General features: G+C 43.8%; 1 protein-coding gene across 1 annotated transcript in view; it reads left to right on the forward strand.

The window, feature by feature from the left end:
• Positions 1 to 16,059, forward strand: part of LOC115329368 (excitatory amino acid transporter 2) — a 53,519-nt gene extending 37,460 nt beyond the window's left edge. Inside the window, exons 3-10 of the mRNA XM_042294083.1 lie at positions 179 to 389; positions 1,560 to 1,602; positions 2,112 to 2,211; positions 2,801 to 2,927; positions 4,146 to 4,379; positions 6,005 to 6,199; positions 12,674 to 12,808; positions 15,090 to 16,059. Coding sequence (XP_042150017.1) covers positions 179 to 389; positions 1,560 to 1,602; positions 2,112 to 2,211; positions 2,801 to 2,927; positions 4,146 to 4,379; positions 6,005 to 6,199; positions 12,674 to 12,808; positions 15,090 to 15,237 — 1,193 coding nt within the window. The 3' untranslated portion in view covers positions 15,238 to 16,059. The remainder of the gene's footprint in view (positions 1 to 178; positions 390 to 1,559; positions 1,603 to 2,111; positions 2,212 to 2,800; positions 2,928 to 4,145; positions 4,380 to 6,004; positions 6,200 to 12,673; positions 12,809 to 15,089) is intronic.
• Positions 16,060 to 23,085: the final 7,026 nt, after the last annotated feature.

The raw sequence follows: 23,085 nt of genomic DNA on the forward strand, positions 1-23,085 counted from the left end.
TGAAGTTTTCTGGGTCTAAGTAGGATATGCTCTTCATGTGTGTGATTTTACTAGAGGCATCGTCTCGTATGGTTAAGAATGCTTGTCTAATAAGTGACAGACCGGAAGCAAAGCCCAGCACTGACTACTTCTGGTAACAGTGTGTATTTTCTCCCCTCAATCTCGTTCTCGTTCCAAGGAAGCGCCAACTTGAGCGGCAAGGCAAAAGGAAAGATGGCCATGATAACGTTCGGCATCTTCATCGGCACGAGCTTTATGTCGGCCTTGATTGGACTTTCCTTCGTTACCATGATTCACCCCGGAAGCCCCGAGCTCAAAGCTGGCTTAGACGCCGAGGATGAAATAAAAGGAAGTCCAAGGCTTCTTGACACATTTCTTGATCTCATCAGGCAAGTTCACCATCTCGTCTTATGTTTGTAATTACTGCGCCAAATATATATGCGGAGGTCGTTGAATGCATTGCCAAAGACTCCAGGTAACATACGTCGTAACTTTCCGTAACAATAAAGCCATCGCAATTTAATATTTTTGTTTATACATTACCCCCGGTAGCACGTCAGAGAAACGCCTTGGTGCAAAACCGTATTATTTCCATTTGATAACTTGAGCCTAATACGGTTGTGCATCAAGGCGTTAGTTTGTGCCAGAGTACGTTTCTTTGGCGTGTCTATGGATTTTCTTTGACTCGCCATATAATTGCCAAAGTGCCAGACAAGAGCCAAAGATACCACGTACGAACAGAAGAACCAGCAGCGAAGTATAAATCGGGTAATTGTTTGGTGATTTTGGCCCGAAGATGCCAGATGACAGCTAAACTTCCACCAGTGCAGCCTAATTTGTTTAGCTAATTAGGGCCATGACACCCGAACTCTGGCTAAAGAAGGTGAAGTTTGGCTTTACTATGGCTTCTTCGGGCATTTTAAGGTCCTAAATTCCAAAGCAAAGAGGCTAATTTTGGCCCCAAAAATTGTGCTACCCGGGTTAAAACTTCCGTTCTTTCAGCTTGTATTTATTTAGGCTTAATCTTGTTGCGCTTTGTGTATCTTGCTTTCTTGTCCGCTGCAATCATAGCTAAAAAAATGTCAATTTACGACAGGTGAATTTTAAATGCAGAACAAATCAATAACAAAAGTATCATGAACAAAACGAGAGTGAGTTGAGAGGCAAGCCTTAATAATATTACCCCACCAGTGTAGAACTACCAGTAACTTTTCAAATTGTGATAACAAAAAAAAAAAAAATAAACGCTTTGCAAAAGCATTAGCTAGGTTGTCTTAGAATAAATATAACAAGTTTAAATAATTTGAGCTGCTTTTCTTTATAACGCGTTCTTGAGAACTATGTCTTTTATGTGCGAGCTGTGTTCGATTTTCTGGCTTTGGCTGACTTGCTTTGACTTCGTTGATTAGCATGACACAGTTGATTCTAACCATTTAAAATCGCAGAAACCTAGAGATGAAAGCCAGTTCCAAGAAGTGCAGGCGTGATGACTCTTAGAGGTTGTATAATCAGGTGCCTTTTATGCATTATGGTTATTTTTCTTATTCACTGTATTTCAGAAACGCGTTTCCCGAAAACCTCGTAGAAGCTTGTGTGGAGCAGGTGAATCTTGTGCCTTAAATTTTTAATGCAATTTTTACAATATCGTAGTTTCCCTGAGACCTGTGCATTTTCAACCTTCCTTGTCTTTCCCCTAAGACTGTCATGGTCAAACAAGTAGCTGTTTCAGTAACTGCTTTTAAACTAAAGTAAGGCCTGCGTAGACCTAAATTTACGCTATACCACATAAAGTTAAAGTAGCATTTGTACATGCATAGCCTTGACGCATAAAGTGTGAAAAGCTTTCATTACTTTCAAAATTTAGCAACACTTTTATTATTAACTTGAAGGCTATTTTGTGACATTACAACTGCCTAAACTTCCTTAGACTTTGTCGTCTCGACCATTGTAAAGAACACATTTTTAAACCCTTCTTTAGTTTTTAAAACCTTAGAAGGACATCATTGTAGTAGCTATCATATACCGTAGAAACTGACCATCATTCGTCTCATTGAGCATTTTTATTTCTCTTTTAAGTGATGGCACTGAACCTAACCTCCTCGCTCCTTTAGGGGTACACGTCCTACGAGACTAAGAACATCACTAGTGGAGGAGAACCCCGAGAGGTATCGAAGAGACAGTGGACCAACAGAAAAGGAACCAACTCCTTGGGTAAATACGATCCTGTTCTCAATCGCCTTTTCTTAGAAGTGTGCGAGTAGTGGTTCGAATAGAATAGGCGCAGTGGCATCCCTAGCTTCAGGACTTTTAAGGGAACCAGTTGTCGTGGCATTCCCATGCACTGTACTAAAGACTATAAAGAACGCAGCAGTGTTCGGTTTGAACGAATATTCGCACACCCTTCCCTTTTTAGTTTTGCACTCAGATTACGTTATCGATCGCTATGTCATCAATAATAGAATACACTTCTGAAATAAGAGTGGGTCTCTTCGCGTTTAAAACATTTTCACTATAGTTTACCCCTGTCCTACAATAGGAGTCATTGAGCGCAACCAAATAAAGTCTAAATTATTTGGGACCTCAACTATAATTCCAGAAGATATCGGGATATCTACAACTTGACTCAGAACCTACAGCATGCAACATAGGCTGTCAAATTCACTGAAACGCCATTAATTTTGCAAACCGTGTAAACCAAAAACGTCAGTTAGCGTTATGACTCCTGCTGACTTTTATATAACCTTTTGTCTACGCTAAAACCAATAAAAAATTAATTATGTTTTTTTTTTATTGTTTACAGGACTTATCGTGTTTTGCGTAGTTTTTGGAGGTGCGCTTGGAGCGCTCGGTGACGAAGTCGAAATATTGAGAAAGTTCTTCGCGGCCCTTGATGTGGTCGTCATGAAGATTGTCTTCTTGGTCATGTGGTGAGTCCTTAAGCGTTCTACATATTTGAATTCATCCAGGTATGTGTGGCCTCAGCAACATCAAACAGGTAAGGGGCAGACATTGAACAAGTTGAGGAGGCATGACTATACAACTGTGAGAAGCATTTGTAATTCAAGCAAAAGTATTTTGATAGCCTCAACTTTACTCATTCGATGCACAATTGAGGGGAGTGTCCTGCATTGTTCATTCTTTATGTTGCCATACGTTTTACATATTTCTTTACTCTGCAGCTTCTGATAGCGTTGATATTTTTAACAAGACAGTCGGCATGCAATTAATCTGTGCTGTTAATAGAAAGAAAATGTTTTATTTTGATGAAGTTCAGACGCCCTTGACCAATGTTTCCTTCCGAGAACTACAGGTATAGTGGCGAACGTTGGATTAAGCGATAATACAAAAGATGAAGCTTCCGTTGTTCTAAACTCGTTCTTAATATCAGGTTGAGGCAAAAGCTGCGAGTGAAAACTCCTCTATTCTCTTTTCCCCTCGTGTGGAAACACGGTAGCGCTGTGCTCAAACTTTCTCACGTTTCAGTTCATTTTGAATGCAACATTTCTGAAAAGTTCATTCACCTCTCATGACCGGTTTTGTTTTGCAACACGATGTACCTTGCAATTGTTTGAAACGCCCGAAGTTGTTGCTGGAATCTAGGCCGTATGCTTTTGAGATACAGCTTCTGAATGAAATTAAGTAATCCCAAAATATTGTAGCCTAGTGCATACCACTTCATTACAATGCCTCCACCACTGAAATTTATTTTAGTAAAACTTAACTAGAGTGAATCTTTGTTATAGTGAAACTTTATGGTAACAAAACTTTGTTCGAACAAAACTTCGTTAGTGTGATTGCACTAGAGTGATACTTCGTTATAGTGAAACTTCGTTATAATAAGACTTTATTAAAGTGGTGTTTTATATAGTGAGACTCGTTATAGTGAATTTTTTTTATTATTAAACTTCGTTATCGAGAAACTTCGCTATAGTAAAACTTTGTTATATTAGAACTTTATTATAGTCAGACTTCGTTATATAGTAAAATTCATTATAGTGAATATTTGGTGGGGGCTTTTAGTGCATATGCAACTCGTGCATCGGACGATATCAATCTTCGTTTTATTTTGCCATCACGGAGACTGCGCACGCTCCGACGCCATCAGGGAACATACGCCCAACGTGCCCGTCGGTGTTCGCCCGCAGGATGACTCCAGTGGGCGTGATGAGCCTCCTCTGTTCGCGGATCCTGGCCGTAAGCAGCATCGTGACGCTGTTCGAGCAGATGGCCCTGCTCGTGGCTACCGTGCTGTCGGGCCTGGCCGTCGAGCTGTTCGTGGTCGAGTGCCTGCTCTACTTCCTGGTCACGCGAAAGAACCCCTTCAAGTTCCTCGTCGAGCTGGCTTACGTGGGACTCTGCGCCTTCGTCACCGCCGCCAGGCGAGCCACATGTTAATTAACACCTTCCGGGGGAAAAGCGGGAATGGGCGTCAAAGTCCTTCTAAAGTCACTGACCAGCTTAAAGCCGCGGTCACCCTACTAACACGCCATACAAAACACAGCCTGCTGTCATTGAAATTTCGCTTTAGTAAAACTTCGTTATAATATAATTTGTTATAGGAAAACTTTGTTATATAGTAAAATTTGTTATAGTGAATACCTGAATGGGGGCTTTTAGTGCATTTGTATAAATGTATAAGGAGCTTTTCTTGCTTGTATGACGCTTCCGTCACAATGGTCCTACAAAAATAAATGGTCCGCAGACATGCTCGAAGCACAGAAATGTATGAAGCGAACATGGTTTGTACAATGTGCGAGCAGCTGTGACACTGCGGCTTAAGAAACTTATCGCTCCGCAGCTGATCAGATTGCGGCACCTGTTGATAAGAACACTGAAGAACCAATCAGAAGGCGAGAAGCGTGAACCAATCGGAAGGCTAGAAGCCACGCCCTGCGTCTCTCAGGCTGTCGGCGATTATGCGGAGAGCAAGTTCGTCTGCTTCTTGCGCAGGAGTGGCGGTGACGTCAGAACGACGTCGCGAGCTCTGATTGTCTTTGATTGAAAGGATAGTGGGTAGACCTCAAAGCTAGAAGCCTCGAGGTCTACCCAGTACTTTTTTTTCCGATCAGCCAATAAGAGCTCGGCTTTCTGACATCATCGCAACCCCTGTACAAGAAGCAGACGAACTTGCGCCCCGCATGTAGATGCGCGCTAATTAGAGTTAGTGCGTCAAGGTTTCACACTGTCAGCAATGCCTGATGGTGTGGAAAATGTACAAAGAACATCAATCGTCTATTTTTGTCTAGTTGCATCGATATATGTTTCTTTTTTTAATTAATTTTCCCCGATGACACGCGACACGAAACAATCACGGTGTCCTTGTATTATGCGTGGTTTGCACCGACGTCACATCAGCTGCCGCTGCAGTGGATTTGCAGCGTTAAACGCGTTCCTTCTGCAGCCCATATTTTGCACCACCGAATTCCATCTCCTCGGCAAGAACTATTATAGGAAGGACCACAAGTATGCAGCAGTGACGTCACGTGAAGCCATATATATGTGTGTGTCATTGTGGAATCCTTCTCCAGTATGGGAAATCTGAGACGGCAGCGCTGTACTCTTTCCGTTACGCGGTCTTCCACATCTACGCACAAATCAATCTTGGAACGTAGGGAAGGAGGAGGCGATCGTAAACAGGAAGCTATAAAAGTCGCGGTCGCACTGCTCGTATATTATACAAAAGACGGTCTGCTGAAGACACTGTCTGGAGAGTTTTGCTTCCTTGTATGGCGGTCAAGTCGCACTGGTCATACAATGCCTGTCCGCAGACAGTTTCAAAGCATATACATGTGTAAGAAGCAAACATGGTTCTAGGATGCTTGAGGCCTGTCCGTGGACAGGTCTGTCCTCATGTCTGCAGAGAGAAACTCCGTCTCTTTTTTTGGACGTTGTGGGATCGGTCTGACTGTGGCTTAAAGGCACCTCTGGGTTAAAGAAGTGCGTATTAAACCGGCTCGCACGTATCATTCCTCTGATTTCACACGCGCAATCTCGCGGATTGCAGTGCGCCGGTGATGCCGCTGACCCTCAAGTGTCTGGAGGAGAACTGCGGACTGGACAGCCGCGTGACGCGGTTCGTTGTGCCCGTCGGCGTCACCGTCAACATGAACGGCACTGCGCTCTTCATCACAGTGTCGAGCATCTTCATCGCTCAGTTGAACGACATCGCCCTCGGCTCCGGGGACTATTTCGCCATCTTGTGAGTTGGCACTGAATGGAGCTCTATATACTCACTCGGCGAGCAGGTCAATCAAAGCACATCTCTCTACTTATGACGAAGGGGGCGAGAACAAAAAAAGTGAGAGTAAACCCTTACAAAAATCTGCATGTAGTTAAATTCTTTTGAATTTTTGTTGAAAATTTTCTGGAATCGTAATGAATTTCTTTTTAAACTTTTTTATGTTTTTTAGACAACTTATTTGATGATTTTTAGATTTTGTTTTGACAACTTATTTGATTCCTAATTAAAATTGGTCACTTAATTTTTTTAGAATTCCTCTTACATACATTCTTTTAGAGCGCAGCTCTTAGGGGCTCGTTCCCGGCTTGAGCGGCGTCGGCGTCGGCCGACGCCGACGTCACGTGACCCTCGGGGGGTCACGTGACCCCCCCCCCCCGAGGTCACGTGACCCCCGCCGAGGTCACGTGCACACGATGACGTCACCGGCATCCGCATCGTCATCATCACTGATGACCTCACCGGCATCCGCATCGTCATCGTCATCATCACTGATGACGTCACCGGCATCCGCACCGTCATCGTCATCATCACGGATTACGTCATCAGTGACGTCACTGATGACGTCACCGACATCAGCATCGTCATCATCGCTGATGACGTCATCGGAGTCCGCATCGTCATCTTCACTTATGACGTCATCAGTGACGTCACTGATGACGTCACCGGCATCCGCATCGTCATCATCACGGATGTCGTCATCAGTGACGTCACTGATGACATCATCGGCATCGTCACGTGAACCCCCAAGGTCACGTGACCCCCCCCCCCCCAGGTCACTTTACCCCCCCCCCCCAGTACCCTTCCCTCCTCCTCCTCAAGAGCTGCGCTCTAATTCGGTGTTACAGGGAGTTGTAAACGGCTTCCACTTTTTTTTAATTCCTTCTTACATAAATTTTGCTGAATTCCTTTTGACGGAACCGCAGATTAACGTTAAAAAACACTCCATTTTTTTAATCTACTTTTTTTAATTTTGTTAGGAAATAGTGTCTTTTTGGTGCATACGCATCCCACAAATAAGCACTGTAAACAAACACAAACACCATGAAGTAGGGATGCCGCGAACTTTTTTCGATTCGAAGTTTCGATGATCGAATCAAGCGGTTCGAAAGGTTCGAAAGATTTCGATTTTTCGAATTGTCTATATTGTAAAATTCGACGGAGGTCGAATTTTCGAACTTGTTAAGCTAAGAAGTTCGACGCTTTTCGAACCGTCGAACTTATTACGCTAAAAAATTCGATCTTTTTCGAACTTTCGAACTTATTGCGCTGCAAGGTTCGATGCTTGTCGAACTTTCGAACTTGACTGACCAAAAAATTCGATGAATTTCGAACTTTCGAACTTATTTATCAAGAGAATTCGAAAAGTTTCGAACTTTCGGATTCTGAAAAGTCAGAAGTTCGACGAACTTCGAACTTTTAGGGTAAAAGTTCGACGTTCGTCGAACTTCGAAAGACCGGCGGACGGTTTCATTTGATTTCAAGTAGTGGGGTACATTCGTAATTTTTTTTTCTCGAACTTTTACACGCGGTGCTGCGTTCCTTACGAAAGACAATGTCGTTTATTTCAATGTTCTGGCATGCTTAGGTTTAAAGAAATAAATCCCCGAAGGGGCGAGGAAGGACGACGGGTTTTTGACGATTATCGTTTGTGCCAGATTTGAAGCACGCTGCAGCCGGAGCTATTTATGGTAGATATGTTATACTTTTTTTTAAGAATGATCTATGTATAGCCTAGGTAAGTGCCGTCTTAAGATGTGATTATTGTTATTCAACGTGAGTTTCGAAGAAATGTCCAAACATATATCTGCATGCAATTATAACCTAAACTTGATATTTATTTTCGTCTAAGTTGTTTGAGGTATCGCATTTAAATTAACACCACAGACAGTACATATCATTGCCATCTGCAGAATACCAAATAATATATTTATTGTTTTTTCACGTTAAGGAATAAATTAACTCATGGGAGAAGATTTCTAATAGTGTTCAAGTTCAACCCGTCATTAAAAGAAAACTTTTTTTTTTTTCGCTTCACGTTCCTGGGACGTGTTTCTTTTAGCCTGTACACATTTTGGTAAAAGAAACTTGTTTCTAAGTTCTGAACCTCTGAATATGCAAGAATAGAACACTTCCGACGAATTCTTGATAGTTTTTTTTTTTTCTCCTGCTTTTTATTCCCGCATTTATTCTTTTTTTTTTTTTTTTTTGTTACTATCGGCACAGGTGTTTAGGTCGAAAAGACAGCTTTGAACTTCCGAACCACTAAGCATGTGACGAGCAGTGCCTTCTGACAACGAGTTTCTAACAATGACCGTCTACGCAACCTTTTATGCAGTGAAGAGCGACAGTAGCTATACATATGCATAAATAATTTCAGATTAAAATAAGCTCAACCACGCCCTCTTTCCCCGTATTGTTTTCTTTAACAGTTCGAAATACCTGCAAGGGGGAGAAGGAGGCTGAAGCACCCCCCCCCCCCCCCCCCCCCACTACCCTCTTTCCCCCCGTTTTTCCTCTTCCGACGCCACTTGTATGGTAGAACGCTCCTCGACCTCGAGTTGTGTCGGCTTTTGTGCTTTTTGCGAGGCGATTCCTCCGTCCCAGAAAATAAACCTCCAGGACAATTATAAACTTCACCGGATCGGATTACTACCAGCGTGCAAGGGGTGGCGAGCTAGTTTGCCAGGTCGCTTCAAGGTTTTTCTGAGCCTCAACCTCCCGCTCGCCCCTGGCCGTTTCGAACTGGATGAGTCTCGTAAAACAGTGTGTTCGTGCAATCACTACTGCGTGATGCAGGTTAAAAACAACCCCCCCCCCCCCCCCCCCCCCCCCGGGGGGCTGGCGGTCACAATTCTGCACTGGCAAATATTCTATACTTCGTTTCAGCTTCCGTCCGAGCGCGGCAGATGTTACGAGCAAAAGGGCCAATCAAACAGCGTAAAGAGCGCAACGTCAAGGCGCGCGCTCTGCGCTTGATAGGACTAGCAGGCGAAGGAGCACGCACAGAGAGCACGCTGGTCCTATCAAGTGCAGAGAGCACGCCATGACGTTGTGCCTCTTTCGCTGTTTGATTGGCCCTTCGGCTCATAACATCGGCCGCGCTCGGACCGAAGCTGAAACGAAGTATAGCACGTCCGGGACACTCGTCGTCTCATTCGCAGAATCTAGATATCACACCCTAACTTTTCTAAACTTGATTTCGTGAAAACCAGTGAGTCGTGAAAACGTTATTTGAAACAAACTGTGGAAAAACTTGAACATCGGACTTCGAACTTTGAAAACTTGGATTAGAAAGAAATTCAAAATCTTCGAAGTTTTTTTTTTCTTTTTTTTTTTTATTTTAGCTTTAAAAGAGAATTGAAACCTTCGAACTTTTCGAACTTTATGCAAAAAGAAATTCGAAATCTTCGAATTGTTCGAACTTCATGTCTATAAAAATTCGAAGCGTTCGAAGTTTTCGAACTTTATGCAAAAAGAAATTCGAAATCTTCGAATTGTTCGAACTTCATGTCTATAAAAATTCGAAGCGTTCGAAGTTTTCGAATTTTTTTTACGAAGAATTTCGAGATCTTCGAATTTATCGAACCTGAAGTAAAAAATATTCGAAATATTCGAATTCGAAATTTTGGAAACCGTGAAAGCTTCGAAATTTTCGAATTCGAAACTCCGCTGTGGTCAAAAGTTGCGAATTTTTCGAAATCGAACCTCGTTCGGTACGAAAATATCGAAATTTTTCGAAATCGAACCTCAGTTCGCTTCGCAAATATCGAAACCTTTCGAAATCGAACCTAGGGTGGTTCGCGACATCCCTACCATGAAGCACTCAACACCAGACTCACAGCAATGTTGATAGCACCAGAGCCTTATATAGCCTACATATTGAAGGTAATCATTTGGCCGGTGACCACCTCAGCACTTACTAAGTTTCCAAGTCTCCGGTCTCCTTCTCGAAAGTCTGTCAAAGGGAAGACAGTGTTTCGAAGTTCGTGGACTCCATTTCTTACTAAAAAGCATTGGTACAACTAATAATAATTCCGTGTAGTCGCTAAAGGAACATCCACAAAAACGGCTCATGGAACAAATGTTATCGCTCCTCTGCATAGCACCACTCAGGAAAAAGCCAGTCAAGGCGGTTGCTCAACTTTAAAATAGTTATTTTGCTCTTCTTTACTAGTTGAATAGGGTCAATAAAGTCACAATAGTCACCTAAAAAGTGAGAACGGCAGGGCGTGTTTTTCGAACGCCTGGCCTCCAGCACGCGTCCCATGCGAGGGGCGCGAGACGTCGAAAAGTTGTCAAGGCTAGAATGCTCGCGCTGGAGGCGGGAGACCGGAAGCTCCTCCCTACGGTTCTCAACTTGTCAGAGACTATTGAGAAACTTAGTGACTTTTGACATTTAGTCAACATGAATTATGTTCAATAAAAAGTCAACATAAAGTCTGTAGCTTTTCTATTGACACTGGCTACAGAAAGTCAACTGAATAATTTAAACACGAAGTAAACAGAACGTCTACAGTATTTCTGATAACACTTTCAACAGGAAGTCATCAGAAAAAGATCCAACGTAGAGTTAATAGAAAGTCAATAGCTCTTTTTTTTTTTACTCAGGCTGAAGAAAATCATAAAAAAAACGTTTCAACACAAAATCAACAAACTTTCTGTTGACCATGTCAACAGGAAGTCAGTCAAAAGAAAGTAATCAGAGGGAACAAGAAGTCAACACATTTTCAATAAAAAGTAAAAAAAAAAAAAAAAATCCGTCATGCCGGACCCCGTACACGACCGCAGACCAAATAAAATAATAAAAAAAACATTTATCTTTCTATAAAATAATATAAAGAAATAATGTCAATAAATTTTCTTTTTATTTTTTAGAAAATAACCTACAAAAAACGTCGTTACAACTTCTTTTTAATCTTTTATAAATAAGTCTAAAACAAAATCTATTGTTTTTTCTTTTGATTTTTTTTTTTAGAAAATAACCTACAGAAAAACGTCTTTACAACTTTTTTTTTAATTTTTTTTTATAAATACGTTTACTAAACGTTCAATATTTTTTCTTTTGAAAGTTTTTTGACAATAATCAAAACAAAGTGCGTTTATAAAGGAATTCAGTAGGATCAGGGAAAGTCAATAAGAAGTCTAAAAAAATTAAAAAGAATGTTGAGACCTGTTTTGCAAAGCTCTCATTCAGCTGACCGCATTATTTCGACGGGATAAACATTTCGGCATTGAGTTCCTTGTCACTCGGTGTGCCTTTAATGACTGTTAAATAATAATTAAAAAAAACTATGAGGTATGTTTTTTCCCTTTCTTGAAGGCCGAGTCTTTGTTTGTAAAGACTCTGGTGGACTTTTGACGTTCGCAGAAAAAGCACGGCAGTCATTGCTACAACTTGCAGAAGACGTCGCTTTTGTTTAAACCACACACACAAAGCAACCCTTTATTCAGAGCTCGGCGCCGTGAAGCCGAGCTCTGAATAACGCCGAGCACTGTAACTTGCTCCACAAGGAGCAGGCGAACTTGCTCGCCGTATATCACGAACTCTGCGGTTTTTTGAGCGGCATAAGTGAGAGCGCGTAAATAAAAATTAATTTTCAGGCGTATACATAGAAAGCAATTCAAAGGGCTACGCTTTTTGTTTTCTGCTTTTGAAATGGATGCAAACTCAACTTGGGATATAATATATGAAGTTTATAGACCGTTTCAACTCATGATTGAGACGTCACACCCAGATGGTGCTTTTGACTTTGCACAGTGCATACAATGTATGTAGCCAAACTTAAGATTAATATTTTAATGGCGCAGCGGCAACGGTGGCCATAATGCGCCAAACAAATATGTAGGGAAACGATCCTCTGTCACAACAATATGTGTATAGGACACACATTCGATTCGCTAGCTATTTTTCTATTTTGCTCCTGACTAATCGAAAATGTCATGCTGTAGTCTTACGTGGATGCTCCTCGTGCGTACGTTACTGTTTCTACATTGTTCTCGTAAAGTTTATAGGAGAACATCGTGTGAGGCGATACTACTACGCCCCATATTTACCAGCTTCATTAGTGCCAACCTGTGTAGAATATTAATACTAAAATTCAATTCTAACAATGGCTGGCGATATATGAGTTTGTTGGCACTTCGACGGTTGGCTTGTAAAAAACCAACAAGCTGTTTTTTTTTTCTTTGTGATTTCACCAATAGATCTGTTTTAGCATAGCCGACCTGACCTTGAAAGATTTACGTTAAGTGTGCAACGAGCTATAAAAAAAAATTAAGTCCCTAATACGCAAAAAAATGGCAAGATCTGTTGTTTTGTTTTAGAGGTGAGCTAGAAAATTCGGTCTGTCACCTGTGAATGGACGTTGGTGAATGTTAGCGAAGGAAGCCTGCCCCTGAATGTCGGCTTTTCGGCGTCCCTTGCCTGCCTAGGATCACAGCAACTGCCGTAAGCGTGGCGGCCACTTCTGTACCGAGTGCGGCCCTGTTCTTGATGGTGATGACGCTGTCCGTGATTGGTGCACCTGTCAGCGACGTCAGCTTGCTCTTTACCGTTGAATGGCTACTGTGAGTACAGGAGGACATTTCCTCTTTCTTTCTTGTTTATTTGGTTTTCAAAAGAAGACGAAACTAATTTGAACCACGGTAAAATGTATTCAAGGCATTTCTTCACCGTGGTGATGAATTTAGGTGCATAGAAGAAACTCAAAAGGGTTTTGTTTGCTGTATCTTTTCCGCTGTTCGTTATAATGGGAACCTGAGCTCGAGCCAGAAGTCAGCAGAACATATACAATATTTTTGATTGGCCATGTCAGTATGCTAATTACATAGCCCAGTTAACTGATTAGTTGCCGAGAATGCGCCATATCAGCCAGTTCATCCCACTTAAATGTTTCAAATGAATCGCAGCACTTTCCGTGTGTAAATTTACTCGATTCTGCCCGTCTTCAAAAAAAAAAAATAATAATGGTTGAAGTTTTCAAACACACGTGGCTATACTAGACAACAAAATGGTGGCGCCCCCGAAACCCGTGGAATGGAGTACGGCCAAGTGATGGGGTGAAACTCCGGAGGTTCGGTTTCAGAGTGTTTCGGAAAATTCCGAAACTTTTTGAACGAAATTTCTATTTTTTCGAAGGTTCGGATATTTCGTTTCTATCTTGCCAACATTGCGTTGTTTCCTTTGGTTTTGTGGACGTTGTGAGTGTTCAAAGACTCCATATCAATTGATGCAGACCGAAATTCGAGCAGTTTCTTACCAGGTTGCCCGCAACATAGGATCGTAGGATTTACCTTCGTAGAACCCTACGATCCCATGTTGAGGCTTGCGGGCGCGTCGACCTATCGAGTGCGTTCTTGATCCGTGCTGGAAGTGAAGGCCAAACTGACGGTAGGATCTCCAAAAGCAACGCTCTATGGTACTATGGTAGCTTGTGCGTCTTCAAGTGTCAAAGCTCTGGGTGCAGTCTGAAGGCCTCCCGAACATTTTTTTGTCGGGAATCACGGTTGACTGATCCGTGATTTCATTTCCACTCTTGAAACACGCTGCCGGTAGTCTTCAGCGGAGCATTCTGTGTTAAGGGCGCCTAACTGTAATGCACGAGCAATCAACGCCTTGGGGTAAGCAATTGATTAGTGTATTTTGGAAGAGCTAGGAATAAGTTACATAGCCACTGATAGTGACGTAAAATTAAGCAAGCCTCGTTAATCTGTACTGTGCAAATAGCTTTAACTTTACGTAGGCCTGTCACCGCCATTTGTTTGAAACCCGTGCTGCTGCGAAAAATAGTCGCTCGGTGCGCCCCCTTGGATACGTACGTATGTACCCGCGTTGATGGTACGCTTATCAAGTTCGTTGGAATCAACTGTACCTAGATTTACCGTGTACAGTGCGGGAGGTTTCGGGCAGCACGTGCTCATATTCTCGATGGCATAACACAGATGTCAGAGATCTTCCGGCAGTTACTTCCACATATGCCACCTTTGTTGTGTCAACGTAAACCGCCACGTTCCGGCGCTTGGAACGAACACCACACACGCCGTCGAGCTACTGATGCGATGAAAACGGAGCATTACGATTTGTGATAATTGGTTTCACCTACCTCCCGCTTTGTTTTGGTCACGTGACGACGTGACTATGGAAAATGTAAAACCGAAACCATTTTGACCGACACAAAATCTCAAGATTTTGTGTCGTGTTGTCTGTTATTTTATTTATCCGTATCTCAGATTTTATCAGAACAAGCCTTTTGTGTTAAATTAAGTATTTATATCTAAAATTTTAATTATTTAATGTAGTTTATAAGATTGTATTGTTAAAAAAGAGTTGAACGCTCAAAATATGGTTTGGCAACGCTCCGAAACAATCCGAATCTATCCGAAACACACCGAGGTTCGGCCGTTCTTTCGAAACTTTCCGAAATCTCTGTTTCGGGTCCGAAATTTGTTTCGAGTCCGAAACCTGTTTAAAAAAAAAAAGTTCCGCTCCATCACTAGTACCGATACTCTAAGCCTAGCTTATTTAGTGGTTCTGACCACGGTGGAAGAAGACAGAGGTCTCTGAACGGCACCGCCTCGCCATGGAGCAGGCGTGGCGAAGGCCCGCTCATATTTTTGACAAACGCCGTGAGGTGGCGCAACATGACAGGAGCTTGAGGAACCGTCCTTGTTCGCGCACACGTCTGCGCGCGGAGTCCCAACCCGATAGCGCCCCTGCCGGGAGACGCGTAAAGTCCGAGTGAAATTTCGACTCTCTTTTTGACTTTGTTCCAAGATATCTCTCTCTCTCTTTTCTTTATTTCTCTCTTTCCTCTTCCACCGTGGTTCTGACCATAACTGTTCGTTCCAGGGACCGGGCGCGGACGGTGAACAACTGTCTGGGCGACTGCTTCACGGGCGCGATGGTCGACCACATCTGCTTCAAGAAGAAGGCCGCCGACCTGAGCGAAGTGGTCGTCGATGACGAAGTTGAGAAGCTCAGGGATTCCGTCTTGTGAGCGACACCACACGTCGCCACACCGCGCAGGGCACGGTGTTCCCCCATCACGTATACTCTATACACTTGAGAAAAAAAAACGGAGCGTCTACTCGCCCGCAAAGTACTTGGAAGAGTCAATCCCTGCAATGTACAAAGTGAGCTCGTCGAATGACGAGGCTGATGTTTTTTGACTTTGATAAAAACAATCTGCGCTCTAGCTGGCACTGAGCATGACGTTCCACTGTGCTCATTGCCTCAGTGTAGACTGTTTCTGTAGGTCTAAACATAATCTGATCTGCCAAAACATTATGACCACCCCTACATTGGGTGAATGAGCACACCTAGCCGACGCCATCCGCATTGCCACTTTCTGATGCGGATGGTATGGTTAACGGATGCCGGGGATGCAGAAAGATCCTTTCGTCGAATACGTGTGAATGTGTTGGGAAAATATGCTGATTTACTGAGAAACTTTGACAAATGGGCTCGGAACAAGTATCTCGGTCACTGAAAAGCTCTTTGAAGTGCTTTGCCGGAGAGTAGACGTTCCAGGATTCTTAGAGTGAACAAAGCCTTCCACTCTTTCCACTGAAGCAGAGCAAACGCTGTACATTAGGAAACCACCAATCATGACCATCAGGGAGCTTTGTGGGAGAGGCTTGGTGCTGCTGTTTTGAACCTGCAACTTCGTCACACTTCCAAGCTCGGCGAAACACTCAACTTTGCCGCTGACAAACTAGAAACGACAAGATATTTATTTGTTTTTTGTCAGTGAACCTCAACGATTTTGCTACCTTCGAAAACCAGCCATTAGAAGCCTTTAATAAAGCCTCAATCGTCATTGAGCTCTGTTAATAAGCCCCGCAAGCTCACATGCAGTTGAATGTATGTTCAAAATATAGTAGAAATTGATCAGCTCATAAACACATCATGCTATTCTTAAGCCATTTGTGACTAATATTCAACGTAAGTTTGTAACTTAGGATAAGACGCAGTTAGGGAAAGTGAGTGTGTAGACTCGGGTCTCGAATAAACTCTTTTTTAAGGTCGTGAAAATTTTCCACAACTCGCTGCAGTTGCACTTCGTGCGCCACACGAGTTACCAATAATTAGCTGTACTCGCTTGTTAAATGCATTTGTAGATGATTATCTTACAAACACAAGACATGTGGCATGCTGCCGTTTAAGATGTGCGGTAAAATCACAACATGTAGATATCTAGTTACGCCCATTTCCGTGCATCTAGTTTAATGTAAAATAAGTGTTTTTGTTTTTGTTTTTTTTACTCGTCACGTCGGTCATTTGCCACCGCTAGAGTCATTAATAACAAGCGCGACGCTTCAGAGTTGTCAGTTACCCGATGCTTCATTCGAGATTGCAGGAAACGGATTATTCTGTTTTCCATAAATGTTAAAACCGTCCGCGACAAAGCAAAACGTTATTATCGCCCGAACTTGGTCACACCAAACACCTGAAGTCTGCAGGGGGTCGCATATTTGAATCGCAACGGTCACCGACTGCGCCCAGCGGGCTAAAGACGGGAGCAGAACGCAACAAATCTCGAGCTCTGGCATCGGTGGCCCCGAGAACGAGGAACAGAGCGACTGAAGAGCGGAAAGAGAAAGCAGACGGAAGGTTATACATGCATGTTCCTTTTGCCGCGACGAGTTGAAATGGCTCGAGCGCTTGTCAACTTCATTAATTTTTATACAATGCGCGATTCCAATGGTTTCTTGCAAGGTAAGCCAGGAAAAGAACTGAGGGTAGATGCCTTACAGGGGCCCGGATGTTATGTCTGCCTCTTCGCGTATATGAAGGCGTCGCCAGCGATATGGGTCCATCGGGACCACCCACTGGGACCGCCGATGTCTTCTCCTATACCCTGTCGTTTCGAAGCGGCCCGAATGCATGGATCCTTTTTTATGGAGAAGACTAGGCGACATATTGGCTCAAGCCGGCCAAACGACAAAATCCCGAGTGATGCCAAAAGTAGAGGTCGCGGTAGGTGGGAAAGTCCCCAAGGGTGACCAGAACAGCCATTGGCGCCGGTTCAGCTCTCCCTTTCGTTCAATAGCGTCTTATGGATTTGGTCATCGTCGGGAGCCTGTCCCTCCAAACCTGAAGTCTCCCCCGGCTTCACATCTGGTGGAGTTGATGTCACCTCCAAAAGTTTCTTACCTCCATGGTCCCTCTAGGTCATTATATTAACTTATGCGGTTGCGTCCACTCTACAAAAAAAACACCCAAAATGGCGGCACCCGAAGGAAAAATCAAGGGATGCAGTGACGATACTCTAAGCGTTGCGTAAGTAGTGGTCCTAGTCGCCTCCAGGAAGAAACCTACGAAAACAATGGTAGTGTGAGGACACCGCTTGGCAACCGTGTAGGCAGCGTGTAGGCAACTCCCCCGTTGTCAGAACAGTGACCCTAAATTGGACACTTGGCGAACAATTCGGCGAGAAATCTGGCGGCCGTGATTGGCCCACACCGCACTTGACCTTGGCGCCGGCCAATCATAGCCACCAGATTTGTCGCCGATTTTTTGGCCAAGTGTCCAGATTCGGGCCCCAGGACAGGTCGTACACGGAACGAAGAAATTTCTTTCAGCATCTTCAGAACAAGTGTCCGTATATATGTCACCGACAGCTTCGGAAACGCAGGGCGCGCCGAATCCCGAGCATCCGATTAGCGCTCCGCGGATTTAGAGACGCCGAAGGACAAACGACGGAACAAGAAGAGCGAACACGGCCCATGCGTTTCTCGAGATGTCGGTAACCACGACTCGCTGTCGGCTCCGAAAGTGTGAAAGTGTGTGTGTGCCGATAAAAGGATACTGAATATTTTTTGTGTGTGTTCTTCGGAGTACAGCGTGCAATAGAGAAAAACGTTGACTATAGTCAGATCCAAGTCCAGAATGCTCTGCAGGAGCTCTGTCTCGAGCGCGAGAATTCTATACCTTCGATGAAACTTCTGAGTATCGTCATGAGTACATCCAGCCAAGGCGCGATCGGGAAGGCAGCGAGCACCCGCGGCTTCTGGGACGCTCTTAACTCGTATCTTAAACTATAACTAATAAACAAAAAAAAAAAAAAAAAAAGAGAAGAAAGCTGCCGGACCTCCTAACCGCTTACTTTTGACATTGTGACACCTCGGAATTTTACCGTTACCACCTCGGAACCAACTCACCACGCATCTATGTAATAAAGGAGTTCATCAGTCATGACCGCACTCATTTTTCTGTTCTCTCGCGGCCTTTTAACTCTAGCCGCTAACATAATGAAAACGTCAGGGCGTCTTTTGCCCCTGCCCCAGCGTCCAGCTCGTGCTCGCGGCCTTCCATCGTGCCTTTGGCCGCGCGTGCCCTGTTATCACAACCCTATACCTCCGCCGTTCTATCAAAGCGAAGCGTAATGGCCGTGGAAGTCTCAACTTCTCAATTCAATTCAGTGTTTTTTTGATGAAGCGAAGAATGTGTTCCCGTATCCTGGGGCCAGCTACTTCAAACTCAAGGAAGGGAAACGATGTGTGATATGTTTCGATGCACTTCCACCATTGCCACGTCCAAGTCCTGTTCCTCTGCGAATGCTCCCCTTTCTAACGGGTTGACTTAACTGTCATTCGCAACTTCGGAAATGCTCCTCCTAAACGACAGCAAAACAAGCGCGATGCAGAATCCTATTAGGTAAATGCTGCTTTTAGGATACTGACTCACGGAATTTAAAGCAGGGAGAACAGAAGCGAGAAAGAAAGAATACGTGGTGCTTTATTGCTTTGTTCCTCCGACCTGGAAAGAAAAGTGGAAAGGGCTGCCGGCGCTTTCCTCCTTACTGAATGGTTAGGAACGAGCGAAAAACCAGGATGAACGTCTTGGACGCGTGTGTTTCTCCAAGTTCGGTTGTTTTCTTTGCGGTTTCTTTTATTCTATTTTACTTGCAGAAGTAATTAGAGCTAGCGGAATCAATGGCAATTCCCTGATCATTGGGACATCATTGTTCGGTAATAGGCAGCACGAATAACAACCGAAATAGAGGAATATTATCGAAAAACATCTGTATCGCGGACTTGATCCGACAAGGCAACTGCGGCTGCAATGTCTTCAAACTCTGTCGCTTTCCAAATGACCGAAACCTCCAGCGGCAGTGGGTTGCGTTTGTAAACAGAAAATACTTTTCCCCGACGCCATCCTCTCGAGTGTGATCGGAACATTTTGTGAATAGATCGCGCACCTAACTTAACCGCTGTACCGTCGATGAACATGAGGCTACGCTGATAAAGTGGGTGCAAGTCTTGTCGCGAGAATCGCTGTTTCAGCTTGTAGCTCTTCGTAACTTTATCTTAGTGCTGATATCTTGCAGTGGTGGCACTGACTCGATTTAGCGTCTACAACTTTTAGTTGATGCCTCATTTACGCCACCCGTTGTGTCTGGAAAGTGTCGAAAAGTTAGTTCTGTTGGTTTTCCTTAATCGCGATCTCCTGCACGAAAGCGGAGAGTCGTGAACTTACGTTGACCCTCACAACGCGACTGTGGTTTATTTTGGGGATTAATACATAACGTAGCTGGAAAGCAAACTTCGATTTGCATTGCCGAAACATGTGCTCATGCATCGATTTCGAATCGTTGAATAATTTATCGACACGCTCTGGCAATGGGCCCATCTCGACTTGGCTGTTTTTATTTCTAGATAAAAGACACTCTTGTCCACACGGGATCTTCAATAAAAAAACATTTTGTAAACATCTGCAAGCCGGAGGGAGCTGCCTTCAACCGTTCGCTGGAATCGTCTTATCACGCGCGTCCTGCCTTTTCATCCTCCGCTGCATGGGTGCTGCCATCTTGGAATCACGTGACGCGGCAGCCATTAGGTTGCTCCAACTTGCTGCTCCGCTCTCCCCTCCGCGCCTTGGGGGATGCGTTGAATTCCTGTTTTTTGTCGTGTTTCACCGCGCTTTCTTGCCTTACTTCGGAAACTGTAGTTCGATACGTCTACTCGACGAGGGTTCAAAGGTCCTTATGACAACTGAGGTTTGTTTAGTAATAGTGGCGGAACATTTTCAGTAAGAAGCCCGTATATTTATATCGGGCACTTAGGATCGGATGGCGTCAAGAATAGTCAGTAAAAAGAGACTATCTTTATTTCCTGCAAGTATTGTTATTTTTATTCATAATATATCGAAAACAGCTTCTTTTGATTATGTGAGGAAACTCGCGGAGGAGATAAACAACGAACGTTTAACTTTTATTCTATCTGCGGTTAGAACTAACGGTAGGTCAACATCAGGCGATTTGTTTGTTCATAAGATCACACCAACATCTGCATGAGATTCTTTTTTTTTTTTTTTTGCGACGTAAACATTTGGTGTGTCGGTTTACTTACGAAGTTTAAGAAATTGTATACCGTGCTCGCTCCCATTTCGACAGTCATTTAAGTGATTCATTGATTATATTTAGATAACCAGTGCCATCCTTCAATTTATTTTAACACAAAGGTTGGGACCTTCCGCGTAAGGAACTGCCACAGACACTTAACAGTAGCGAGTTTTAGATTAGCGTGCACAAAGAAATAAAGTCGTTTCTATTTGCAAATCCAAAACGCGGTTTAAGTTCGGCGCATGCGCAATGATTTTTTTTTTTTTTTTTTACTTACGCTGTTTTAACTTTTGCCAGTATATAAAATCCGCAATATTTGACACCGAAAAAAAAAAGTGCCGCCTGCATAACAATTACCTGAGTCCAGGATTGTTGGTGGCTGGCAACGCCTAAATTTACAAAGCCGAATCTGTTCAAACAAATAAATATTTGTTCACACGGGTCCGTGAAGTGTTGCCTAGCGCTAGAATTCAGTCAAACGTTTCGAGGTATTTCTTCTCCAGCGCCCTTTCATTTTATTTGGCCAATTTTACGGAAGACAAATGCCAGATTTAATTTAACGGGCCGGTCCCTTATATCATATCTTGAATAAGCAAATGGACTTATAAAAATAAGTTATTTCCTAGGGTCAGTATTGCGAATTGGTGCTTATAAGTACTTTAGCAGGGTGGATAATTTAAAAAAAATTCCTACTCAGGTGCCAAAACATGCTCGAGTACTGAATTAAAACAAAAAAGGGGCCGAGACGATACTACTTGTTTATATCAATTATCTGCGTCATTACACGCTACATTTTTGGCCTGCTAAGTTCACTAAAGGTTGGGTGCCCACGAAAACCAAACAGTGAGTAGTAACCTCGCGATTTCATCTGTTCTGACCGATTCAGCACACTGCTAATCAAGCGGTCGATATGCTTCTTTGCATTCACGTGTTAGTCTCTTCATAAGTTTTCTTTTTTTTTTAATCTGGTGTCATGGGTACAGCCGTAGACGATGGTAATCTTTCCTGTACATCAGTCGGGCGTCGCAGCCGACCATAATCAAATACATCAAAGGATTTGGTAAAAGAGCTTTCAATTTAGGCTAAAATACGCCTCGTAGTCCTCAAAGTGGCTCAGTACCACTGTTTCATTGGTTGTGTGCTACAAGGAAAATAATCTTCTCACGAAATTAACCACAAACAACGTAAAACAGCAACATAGCCGCGTTCCCCCTGAAACCGAAACCAACCAAGTTGAAGCAACCTAATGGCGCGAAGTGCGCCAGCGTCCTCTATCAGCCGGTGAGGCAACTACTAAAATGAAAAGGTCTATATTTAATTGTTGTGGACGACACGAAACGCCAAAAAATATTATCGTTGCCCTGCATTTAAAATGACAAAAAAAAAACCTTAAGGGAAATTTAATTGCTGTAAACTGATACAATATTTGGCTAATCACCTCCAAGTTCTATCGGTGGCGCGTTCAGCGCCGCTCTTCTCGGCATCGCCGCACTTGCGGATGCCATATTGCGGGGCAAGAAACTTTCCCAATGAGTTGAAAAACGCCATCCGCAGCCCACAAGAACACGAAACGCGCCCTAAAGGGGTGTCCAAACAGGACACTACAAAACGCACGACTCCGACAAATCGTGAAATTGAAGCGGGCACGAAGCGGGCGCGTCCGCTTAAATTTTCACGATTTGTCGGGGTCGTGCGTTTTGTAGTGTCCTGTTTGGACACCCTTTAAAGGGGCCCTGCAATCATATTTAAGCGTCTATTTTTTTATGCGGTTTCCACGTCTCTTGGGGTTCGGGCAAGCCAGCGGGCACGGAAAGAGTAGCTAAATATCAGTGCGCCATATTTTAACCGGACGACACGGAAACCTCCTCCACCGACGAGGGCGACCCGCGGTACCGAAAGCGCGCAAAATGTGACGTCTTTGGTCCTGGGCTAACTACTGGTCAGAGCCACTGAAAGCTTCTTTTTGGTCGAAATACAAAATATAAGTGGCGCGAACCGTTTCAATTATTTATAAAGGTAGTTTTTGTTCACTATTATAGATGAAAAAAAGAAAGAAATGCAGTTTATAAAGTACGGAAACAAGAAATGACCCGTCAACATACCCGCCGCCAAGCGGTGGAAAAGGCGGCGTATACTAGAAAGGAGTAGTGGGATAAGGCGCCAACACGGAAAAATCCCATATGTACGCGGTGGCGCTGCAGTCGTATGGACAGGAGGATCCGACCGGCTCCGAGCGTTCCGAAGGCCTTCGGCGAGAGGCTTTGTCTTGCGGTTTGGCCGTTTCGCGGTATGGCAGCGCGAAGTGGCTCCCATTCCGAACTGATCTTTACCCCGTGTTTGCTGTCGTTTGTGGCCAATGAAGTGTCATGCCGAATTAGTGTTTAATCGCGCAGCAAACGCAATGAAAGCCGCTTTGGCTGCCCGCTGCATACAGCCTATCCAGAACATGCTTTAGTGGCGCCGTCTGGCGCCGTTGACACGGAGTGCGGCGGCCGTGCG

This window comes from Ixodes scapularis, unplaced genomic scaffold (assembly GCF_016920785.2).
Source record: "Ixodes scapularis isolate PalLabHiFi unplaced genomic scaffold, ASM1692078v2 PGA_scaffold5__190_contigs__length_132052651, whole genome shotgun sequence".
Taxonomy (NCBI): Eukaryota; Metazoa; Arthropoda; class Arachnida; order Ixodida; family Ixodidae; genus Ixodes; species Ixodes scapularis.